Source organism: Crassostrea angulata, chromosome 6, assembly GCF_025612915.1.
Source record: "Crassostrea angulata isolate pt1a10 chromosome 6, ASM2561291v2, whole genome shotgun sequence".
NCBI lineage: Eukaryota > Metazoa > Mollusca > Bivalvia > Ostreida > Ostreidae > Magallana > Magallana angulata.
In genome coordinates this window covers 53566285-53578323 of record NC_069116.1, presented here as the reverse complement: position 1 = coordinate 53578323, position 12039 = coordinate 53566285, and the positions used below count along the sequence as shown (strand labels likewise).

General features: G+C 34.0%; 1 protein-coding gene across 1 annotated transcript; it reads left to right on the top strand.

Annotated features, from left to right (window-relative positions):
- The first annotated feature begins 1888 nt into the window (after positions 1-1888).
- Positions 1889-8549, top strand: LOC128189759 (solute carrier family 25 member 36-like). The gene is made up of 7 exons (XM_052861507.1): positions 1889-2030; positions 3335-3553; positions 3670-3747; positions 5735-5835; positions 7139-7205; positions 7329-7588; positions 7678-8549. The coding sequence occupies exons 1-7, from the start codon at positions 1987-1989 to the stop codon at positions 7875-7877; spliced, it is 969 nt and encodes a 322-aa protein (XP_052717467.1). The 5' UTR covers positions 1889-1986; the 3' UTR covers positions 7878-8549.
- The last annotated feature ends 3490 nt before the right edge of the window (positions 8550-12039 follow it).

Below are 12039 nucleotides of genomic sequence, written 5' to 3'. Positions count from 1 at the left end.
CAAATCGAGAAGAGAAAAGCTGAGAATGCATTTGATTCTTTTTTAAATATATCGATGAAGCCAAGGTTTTTTTTCAAAGTGCGTTGATGTCGACGATATCTTGATCCCAAAATTAACGCAATTTGAAAAAAAAATTCAAAGAGTGTAATTTTTCAAAGTGCGTTACATTGCTTTTTGACACAACTATTAAAATAAACCTGATCTTTCTAGTTACAACCACTATTATAAAGAATTGTCTCATATACACTCTTCAGAAACTGGCAGGTCTGAAATCTACATGATCCAGTTCTAACCATGCAGTTTATCGATCATGTAGTCGAAACCTTCAGCAATCTAAAAAAAAAATAATCACGGACTGCACAATATATATGTAATCATAATGATATCGGATTCAAATTCCCAAACAATGACTGTTTCTTCTATTTAACACAATGAACATTACAAATAATATTACTGAATCATTTTTTTTTTTTTAAATTTTAATATCATGAGTTATACATACATGTATTTTTCTGAAATGCTCACTATCTTTATACCCGCGCATGAATCACCAAAAAAAAAAGAAGAAGCATTTTTCTTGTTAAGATCAAATTATTTCACTTTCAAATCAAAATCTCTTTTCTAATGCATACGATTTTTGGAGGGGGTGTCTTTTTTTTTGTACACCTACACAATAATGATGAATAATCTTTTGCACGCTTGGCTTAATTCATGACACGTGATGCCTGGCCATACACCTGGCCGACTGAGGCTAAAGTCGGTCAACGTCCACACATTAACAACATAAAAATACACGTACATGTATGCCTGAGAGAGAGAGAGAGAGAGAGAGAGAGAGAGAGAGAGAGAGAGAGAGAGAGAGAGAGAGAGAGAGATGGTCGGTCGCCAAATATTAACGTTCAACAGATGGACATGCATTTTGTAACCTTGGGTGCATGTTTATGTAAGTGTTCTGTTCTGTAATAACTAAAATACATTAAGCCATATAAAAACTACCGTAGTAAACATTTATATATATTAGAGCTGTATATAATCTGCTTTGAACAAAGAAGTCGATCTACTTTTGTAAGAATATTTTTATATAAATACGTTTATAAAATTATGTGATGCCATATATATAATACTTTATAAATATTATTAGGTCACTTATAAATACATGTAACGTTACCTTGAAAAAAACAACAACAATCTTACCGTGGTGATGTACATTGTGAGAAGATAAAAAGAATTATGTATTAACTATACATAATGTTTAATATGAGACTTTGCCAATTTTATTGTGAGTGTAATTCAATTGATTTGTGTCAATGAAATATTCATCTTTGAATTTTTCATAGCCATGTACGTATATGATGATTATAATGATACTAATTTGACAAATTCTTTATTGCATAATCTGGAAACAACCGGAATTTAACTCCAACAGCCACGCATTCACTATTGATATAATAATGTCATCTGTAGGCTTATTATAAAGAATCAAAATAAAGAACCTGGATGAATTTATACCATTATTACATTCACTTTATACAGCATTTTTATAGAAAGTCTTATCATGGCTAATTTAAGCTCAATAGATCTAAACTGTATTTAAAGAAGTCGAATATGTTCACAAAATCATGCTGAAATAATTTGCACAAAAATCATGTACCTATGTGCAAGTTTTATTTTTTTAAATAAACCATATAGGCTACATGGAACGTGCTCTTCGTCGACGAAGAAATAGCAACTTTTCCCCGCTCCCTGTTCTCATATAAGATCCGCGATCCTGATAATGTAAATAAATACACTAGAAAATTTCCCAAGGTCAGACATCCATGTGCTTATCTATTTTTATCCACCAATGAAACGAAAGGTCAAAGGAATATTATTGGTTGGAAAGTAGGGCGATCATGTTTCCATCTCGTGCACGAAAATTTTGTGAGTTGGAGGTATTTCGAATTAACTGTAGACAAAGTCAGACGTGTTTTGTAAAAGTTGTGTAAAATGGCAAATGATAAAGGAATTTTTGTACATCTTGTTGCTGGAGGGTAAGATTCTATGTTTTAATTTTAGACCTCTTTTGGCAAACGGTTGGTGTCAATATAGAAAAAGCCGGTTTGCGCGATTACAAAAGACGTATATGTTGATTGTGTGACAGAGCTCAAATAAGAAATGTTTTTTTTTTCAGTAATGGGTATAATTTCGCTTATTTTGCATGTAACACTTAACAATTTTTGGCAAGATTAGCATAGAGACTATTTTAAAAGGCGCGTGAAGTCCCCTTGTATTGTCTCACTGAAACCGGATTTTGTAAGCCGAACTCCTTATGTAATTGTCAACATTGGCATGTGTATTTCATTTATGGGTTTATATTTACATGAAATATCATAATTACAACTATATATCTTAAAATAGGAATATTATAAGCTAAATTTAATTTTAAAAGACTGATGGTTCTTGCATCGATAATGATGACAACAAACCTAATATTTACGTCAGATAAAGGTGAAAACCTGACTGGCACATACAAATTAAAGTCCAAATTTTACTGGAATGTCTCCCATCTTTTTATAATACTGTTGTTATTGTAATTTTTAAAGAAACGGGATGTACTTTTGTATTTAAAAATGAGATTAAAAAAAATTTCCACACGTGACCGACCGTTACTGTGTCATTGGGTCATCGGTAAGCCTGTGATGTGTGTCAGGTAACGTTAGGCATAATCCCTCAATGAAAACAAAAAAGTTACAGGGGATCAATGGGGTTTTTTTTACGTAGACTACATGATAATAAAAACAAAGATAAAATACTCAGTTTAGATACAGAAAGCTTTTATTATGCAACAAACTACAAGGGTAGAAACAAAAATTAAATTGGAGAAGGCCATGCTGCATCATCATAATAAAACCATTGACCATTATTTTAATATGAATTTTAAGAAATGCTAGAAATTTATTGAAATTTCTTATTTTATAATATACTGTAATGTGCCACCTTTGTAAAGAAATTCAAATTTGCTGATACATTAAGTGTAACTTGATGGAACTGGTTCAAGGTGGAAGTCAAGTGATATTATCTGATGTTAGGTAAACAAGAACCAGACTAAGCCATGATGCCCAGACCCGGTCTAACCCTGTTACGGTCAAGTTGATAAATTTAAAAAGTCCAAGTCCAAACCAGTTTGTTGTTATGGGTGCATGTGTATTGGACTGATAACTAGGTCAATTTGGTATTGATAGCTACTTTTAAATACAAGTATCTAAAAAGATATATTTAAAATTTTTATATCAAAGCTCTTGCTTTCATGTGTAAAATCAACTTTATCAAAAATTTTATATTTATTTATATTTAGAGCGGGAGGAACAGCAGGGGCAGTAGCAACATGTCCTCTAGAAGTTGTGAAGACGAGGCTACAGTCATCGCTGGGGAACAGCCTTGCATCTGCCCACCACCCTGCATTTCGACCCTCACACAATACAGTCCTTGCCCACGCTGCGGGCATCCACACAAGTCAAGGGGCAGTATTCCCAGTAATGAGGACGCGGACAGGAAGCCTGCGGTATTGTTTGGCGTAAGTCTGGATCAAAATTACTCTGTCCAAAAGGAAAATATTGGTTGCCTTAAAAATTGCAGAATATTTCTTTTTATTTTGTCCATACTTATCATAAGATTATATTATGTTTTCAGACACATCCTGGAAACAGAAGGTGTGCAGGGTCTATTCAGGGGTCTAGGACCAAATCTTGTAGGAGTAGCTCCATCAAGGTAAATATACACAATTTGTTATCCTTTAGGTTTTCCACATTAATTTTAAGGTCTTTAGGAAGCTTAGAGTGATGAAAAATACCATTTCAATTCAATCCTCTTCTCTGTACTTCATGGTAATAATTGTAAACAGGAAATATCAAATTCTTTAGTAGTAAAACATTTCAAATAAATTAACACATTGACCTAATTTATAGTTAGATTTTGAATCACTGGCCTTTTTATAGATTATAGAACAATACAGAGGGCTTTGATAGTGGTACACTTTTCACATTAGTACCTTATTATAATGTATTTCTCATATGCATCCATTTTGTAACCTTGGCTAAGTAGATTGATCCTATGAAAATAAAAAAAAATTTTTACTTCGATATCAGTTGACCACCAGGGAAAAAAATCCCATTACATATTTGATTGGTTAATTAAATTTCTAGGTAAATTCAATTTCTGTTACTGAACATTGTACAAAATCTTCAAACACCACACATTTCCATATCTTAATAGAATGTTACATCTACAAGAATGTCACAGAATTGATAGAGATAATTATTCACTTGTATCTACACATTAATTAATATTTATACATGTATGTTATGCAAATAAGTTTGATCGATACCAAGATTTATCAAGTAATCTGTTGAAGGCAATGTATTAAAGTCATTTATATCAAACTGAATGAAGTCTGTCTAGCCTTATTCTTTTATATTTGTTAAAAAAAGATAATATGTTGGACACTACCCTAAAATTTTACCCAGAAAATTACAATAGTTTTATTTTGGGGGTTGGTGAAAAAGTGCTTTGGAATGTTTTTGGTTCAATATACTCTTTGAAAACCATGTGTCTTGAGTATGAATTCAAAGATGTTATTTGCTTTTATTGAGTAGTTGATTTATGAGTATGACCTCATTGATGTACACCTGAAAAACATTATTGATGGAAGATTACTCACCAGTTATATAGCGGCAAGTTGGCCATGCTTGACTACCTTCAATTAAAGGTTACAGAAATATTCCCCTCCAGTGTTGTTTATATAATTAACCATTTAACATTATTCAATTAAGGAAATGGGATTAAGATGTAAATTATAAACATGTGATTTACATTGGTTTTAGAACATAAGCAATTTTCTGCTTGAAAAAAAAATGGAGTCAAATCAAGGGTCATGAGTGTTCATCTTGATAATGGACAGTGAACTCCTTGTTTTTCAGTTTTGTATGATGATGTGTTTTCCAACGCATGAACAAGTTTTAAGGGGTAAAAGGTGAAACTCATTCATGCGGAAAGAAGTAAACATAGCATTATGCATTATGCGGCATTGGCAAGCTGCCATTTCATAGTTGGCTTGCAGATAGTGGAAAATTTCCCGGTTATTTTTAGCTCAAAAGTTCGATATTTCCATTTTGTCAGCACTGGGCAAGTTTTATTGAATGAGGAATAGTGTAGTGGAAGAGTTTTACTGAAAAGAATCGGTGACCTGACTGGAGATAATTCTGTTAGAAATAGGGTCTGAATCACACCCCAACCCAACTGTATTCTTCAGAAATTAACAAGAATTTGAATCTGTTTAAATTTATTTACTGATTAAAAAAAGCACTTAACCTTTCAATTTGTTTATAAAAACTAAATAGATTGAACCACATAGATAGCACCACAAATAGATTCTAATCAGAAGCATTTAAGAATAATATACTGTGCTCCCTGTTGTGTTTATTAACAGCACTTGTCTAAACTTCATACTTAAGTGGGAGTCCATCTAGCATTTGTGACCAAAGTGTATAGTCTGTTGTCTTAACAAGGCCAACAATTACTGATGAAGCCAGATATTTTCATAAATTTTAACAACAAGAACAATTTCATTTCCATTTTCCAAGGTCATATTAATTTCTGATGAAAATGAGGCACATGCAGACGACATAGAAATGTAAAACAAGCTAGATGATTTCTTGGTGCTTTGATGATGTAATAAATATTTGTCTTGTCATTCCAGAGCCATCTACTTTTTCTCCTATGCCAACATGAAGACGTTTCTGAACAGCCGATTAACCCCAGACACCCCCGTAGTTCACTTCCTCTCAGCACTCACTGCAGGTAAATACTGCATTGATTCTCAGAGAAAATGATTAATTATACAAACTTGTGAGAGTGGCCTTAGCAGGTGTGATTGCATACTCTTTCCATGTAGCTTTAACAAAGGAAGCAGACTGTGTCTACCAATAATCTTCCTGCTCAGGCTCACCTGACATACTATGTATTTATTTGCTTTTTTCATTGTTCTGTTATATAGCATTGTTTAAACTCTAAAACAATACAGTATTATGTGTTTGTTAAAATCTTGCACTTAAACATTATCAATTAGTAATATAATATTCCATGTAGTCACCCACATCGATCCATCAGTTTGCTTTGATTCAACTTGCAAAAATATTGTGACGAGTTGCTTTCAAAATTACCTCACCCTTTGTCACACAATTTATCCCTTTGTGGGTGAATTAAAAAAACTATTGAGGGATCATATAAATACACATTGCTTCAAGAAACGCATCAACATATTCAACAAAATTATAGTCACCGTCTAGATGGCATTTAATGTTAAGCACAATGTTAACAGACATGAAGTTTTTAAACTTCGATCACAGGTTTTCTTGGACAGCTTTCAACTAGGAGTTGTGTTAAATGTCAAACATGCAAATTTTTTTCGTAGCAGCAAATCCTAAACAAAGTTTTTTCAGATGGATGCTGCAGCTTTCATTAAAGAAAACTTCTACAGTACACTTGAGTACTGTCCCTTGAGTACTGCCCCTTTTCTTCTCCCTCACCAGAGGGCACTATTAACAGAGAGTACTTTGAAGGTACAGTAAAGGTTACTTGGATTTGGCTCTATTTTGGATTCTTTTCCACTGTGGAGAAATGCTGCAACATTGATGCATGACTGTCCAACTGGCCACACAATTTTGCAATCAAACTGAAGAATTGGCACCTCACATTAACTTCATTTTTAACCCCAATAATGTGTCAAACCATCAGCAGACTGGCAAAGGCTGTCACATATTGGCATTCATGCATCAGTTTTGCACATTGCAAAACAAAAGACTGAAATCCCTTGTTATTGGAAATAAAAAATAAAAATAAAATAAAGCAACATGTACATGCGACACCACAGAAGACTGAAATAAGACGTTTGTAAACTCTGCAATTGCACAACATCTGCACTGCTTTTATTCATAACATTGAATTTTTATGTATATTGTATGCTAAATCATCTAACTACCAATATACAATATGCTTTTGTGTTATATCTATCCTTATCACTCACAACATTTATACCTTGAACAATTTGTTTTGATGTTTTTGAAGATAAAGATTTTGATGTCCTTTTTTTTTTTAATTTCAGGTTTCACATCCTGTTCATTGACTAACCCTATCTGGTTTGTGAAGACGCGCCTACAACTAGATCAAAAGTAAGAACTCCTCAAGTTTCTATTTAATTATTGGTTAACGATCTTCTAAAAAAAGTTATTAAATTATGCTTTTTTGATAAAGATGATTTTGAAAATAACAGTTGTTGCTTATTTTAAAAAAAGGAGAAACAACAGATTAACAGTAAGGGAGTGCATTAGACAAATCAACGAGCAACACGGAATTCGTGGATTCTACAAGGGAATTACTGCTTCCTACTATGGCATGGCTGAAACTGTCATCCACTTTGTGATTTATGAGGCCATCAAAGCGCGTCTACAAGAACGCTACTCTGGGGACAGCACGAACTGGACAGATTTTTTGCGCTGTATGGTGGCTGGAGCAACCTCCAAAACCATTGCAACTTGTGTTGCTTACCCACATGGTAAATATTGTCGGTTTTCAATTGTTTATGCCGGTGAAAGTAACTCCTTTGTTATACATTGTTAATTTATTTTCATCCTTATATTTCAGAGGTTGCTCGTACTCGACTTAGGGAGGAGGGAACCAAGTACCGCTCCTTCTTTCAGACTCTACTGGTGGTGTATAAAGAGGAGGGGAGGGCCGGATTATACCGAGGAATTGGAACTCAACTGGTCCGTCAGATCCCAAACACTGCTATTATGATGGCCACATATGAATTAGTTGTCTATCTCTTCTCAGACTCGCATTAAGGAATCTCATGAAAAATTTGATTATCTGTGATAGATTCTGGGCGGCAAGATTCCATTCCAGCCAATCAAAAGAAAGGACAGGACTGGCGTTAAATTTTCCTGCCTCTCTAGCTGGTGTTCAATGTTCTATCGTGCCAAACCTGTGTAGTGCTGAAGCTAGTCGTGTATAAATGGCCTAAACATTTGGATTACACTTGTGGAGTGTCTCAATTGGACAAACTTCGACATGACAATATCCCATTTTGGCGTCTCATTCAGATTTTTGAAATGAATGGAAAAAAATTGCTCAGAAATGACACATGTGAAAAAAGGAGTCATTTTAGCTCAGGTTAAAATCAACATCCAACCTCTTAATGATTTAATTTGTATATGCACAGTATTAAAAACTACATACATGATCTTGACCATAAAAACCTGTGGTTTCTTTTTTGAAGCTGATTTGTCAATGATTAGTGGCATAAGTGGAGGCTTACCTTTTAATATGAAAACCAGTTTGAAACTGATAAAAGATGTATTTCGTTGAAAACTTAAAAAAAACCTAAAAAGTTCAGAAAAAAAGTGGCTTCCAGATTAAATATAGAAGTAACTTTGCATTTTGTGTCCTCAAACTGTATAATGGTTGTTAAACTTTACTTGAAATTTTATTATTAAAGTTTGTCATAAAAAATTGAAGTTTGTGTTGTTTTATCATTCAATGAGACAAGATTGAATTCTATGGAGAAATTAAGGAAAAGTACTGGTACCAAACATGTGGGCAGTATTTAATTGTAAACATTTTGAATGACCTCAGACATAAACAAGGTTCCCTTTCAAAGCGGGTCTAGTTGATAACCGCTTTCATGAATAAATTGGATCGAGGTCACTTAGGTAAAATACCTGAGGTTTGTCAGGTTTGTTGTAAATTCTTATCAGCATTTTGAGCCAGATATTAACTACTGTGCCAAAGTCGCATGTAAAGACATGAGACGAATGCTTGGATTTGTAGTAATACAAGACAAATACATGTACTGTGGAATCATTAAAATCTGTTGAGGCCAATTTTCATGGATTGCTAAAATATTTCAGTTTCATTGGGACATAATTTCGTCTATTATCTTATACCTATAAAAGGAAATATGACTTAATAATAACCCTAATTTATTAATTCATGGAGGATGTTAATTCGTGGATAAGAGGTACCCACTAATAAAATTGACCCATCATGGAAAATGATTCCACAGTACTAGGATATACTGTTATACTTGCCTGAATTTTGAGAAGCAATACAACATTGTTTCAAAGATAGACATAAATTAAAGTTAGTGAGTCAGAAAGCATTGTTTGAATTCACGGGATTTTTTTAGGTGTTGGGTCACCCGAGTGACTGGAGTGACCTATTTCCATTAACAGTTTGACATATTTAACTTCTTTTTGAAAATTACTAGTTACTGTACTATTTTTTTGTTTGAAGCACCTCTAAAATAAGAGGAATCCAAATAGTGAAATTTAATTATGGCCCAGGGTCCCATGGGTGGAGCCAAATATGCAAAAAAAAAGGTAACATTTCAAAACAAATCTTCTCAACTCCCACACATGTTGGGGAAAAAAAAACTATATGCATGGTTATAACGTCCATGAAGTGTGAAGTTCCTGGGCCCAGGGTCACCAGTCTGGGCCCTAGGATGTGGCAAATATTGTCATATAGTGAAAATGTATTACTGGGTAAATCTTAAAAAATCTTCCAAATATATTTGACAAGAGGCCCATGGGCCACATCGCTCACCTAAGCAACAATAGGTATCAATCAGCTTAAACGAGTCATAATTCAAACTATCTTGGCAAGGTAGTATAATACATGTAGATCCTGTATAAGTAAGAGTCCATTTTTTTTACCCTGGATATTCTTATGGTTATAACCAAGTCCATTTTTTAAAAGGATGATTTTATAGTCATATTACCTGTTGATTTTGCAGTTCTAAACAATTGTTGATATATAGGATATAAACCTACATCAAACTCTGAACCCCTTGTGAGGCCCAAGAATCGTCCAGGGGCCAAAGTCTAAACAATTTGAAAGAATCAGCAATATGTCAAAATGCTTGCATGTACTGGTAAGTAAAACCATATATCATAACATTTCATTTTTGTGAATACTGCATATCCGTTTATTTTTTTCACGTGTCATAAAATTTGCAAGAATGTGGAAAATTTATAACCTTTTTAATTTGCGTTAGTCATTTTTTTGTGATTTAAAAAGTTTGTTATAGAAAATGACACAGAATAATATATAGTTTCTGAGAAGTAGATTTTAAAAGATTTACACTATATATTCCAATGTTAAAGATCGACCACCCCCATTGTAGCTCCATCCTACCCCATGAGTCATGACTTTCACAAATGTGTATCTACACTACATACCAGGTAAGGATGCTTCCACACAAGTTTCAGCTTTCCTGTCTGATTAGTTTCTGAGATAAAGATTTTAAAAGAATTACACTATATATTCCTATGTAAAAGTTTGACCCCCCTCATTGTGGCTCCATCCTACCCCATGAGTCATGACTTTCACAAATGTGTATCTACACTACATACCAGGTAAGGATGCTTCCACACAAGTTTCAGCTTTCCTGTCTGATTAGTTTCTGAGATAAAGATTTTAAAAGAATTACATTATATATTCCTATGTAAAAGTTTGACCCCCCTCATTGTGGCTCCACCCTCCCTCGGAGTCATAATTTTCACAAATATGTATCTACACTACATAAGGATGTTTCCACCCAAGTTTCAGCTTTCCTGGCTGATTAGTTTCTGAGAAAAAGATTTTTAAATTTTTACTCTATATATTCCAATGTAAAACTTTGACCCCCCCCTTGTGGCCCCACCTTATCCCCATGGATAATGATTTGTACAAATTTGAATCTACACCCCCTGAGGATGCTTCCACACAAGTTTCAGCTTTTCTGGCCAAATGGTTTTTGAGAAGAAAATTTTATAAGATTTACACTATATATTCCAATGTAAAAGTACGACCCCCCATTGTGGCCCTACCCTACCCCTGGGGGTCATGATTTTCATGACTTGAAATCTACACTACATGAGGAAGCCTCTACACAAGTTTCAGCTTTCCTTGCTGATTGGTCTCCGAGAAGAAGATTTTTAAAGATTTACTCTATATATTCTATGTATAACAACTTTGACCCCCCCCCCCCATAGGGGCTCCACCTTTCCCCCGGGGACAATGATTTGAACAAACTTGAATCTACACTATCTGAGGATGCTTCCACACAAGTTTCAGCTTTTCTGACCAAATGGTTTCTGAGAAGAAGATTTTTGAAAAATATCAACAAATTTTCAATAAATCCTAATAATCTCCCCTTGAAAGAGAGCTTGACCCTTCATTTTAAGAAAATTGAACTCCCTTTACCCAATGATGCTTTGTGCCATGTTTAGTTGAATTTGGCCCAGTGGTTCTGGAGAAGTAGTCAAAAATGTAAAAAGTTTACAGACGGACGGACGAACGCCAGACAAAAAGTGATCAGAAAAGCTCACTTGAGCTTTCAGCTCAGGTGAGCTAAAAAACTAAGTGCATGGATATGATGTTCATGAAGCCCTCTACCAAAGTTGTGAAATTCATGGCTCCTGGACTGCATTAAATTCTAGAAATTCTCTTTCTCTACTCCTGACCAATAACAATTTGAGTAAAACTGAATGCATGATGTCCATGAATATACATCACTTGATTCTACTGGGTATAAAAGATATCTTAAATTAGGGTTAGACTCCAAAATGAAGCATAAAATGCAAATATGTGACTTGTTCATACTAGACAAGTCTCACTCTGACTTGTTTCTCTGTGAATGAACATTTTTGTATTTTGTTTCTACAATAGATGTTTTTTTTGTACTATTCCTGATTAACTGGTAATAAGTATAATGTAACATACCTAGTACATTTTTTGCAATTGAATTTTAATTTTAGGCTCAAAATGATTTAGGAAAATTTTGCAAACTAAGGAACCTGCAGAAAAATCACGTTGTACAGTGGGAGACAGAAAAATGAAGTGTTGATTTCATCAGACAGTCATTAAATTGTAACAAACAAAACTATAAATGAATACTGGAACATGTACTCTGGGTACAATGTATACTACCTCTCTGGGGATGAGAAAACACAAACAAATACA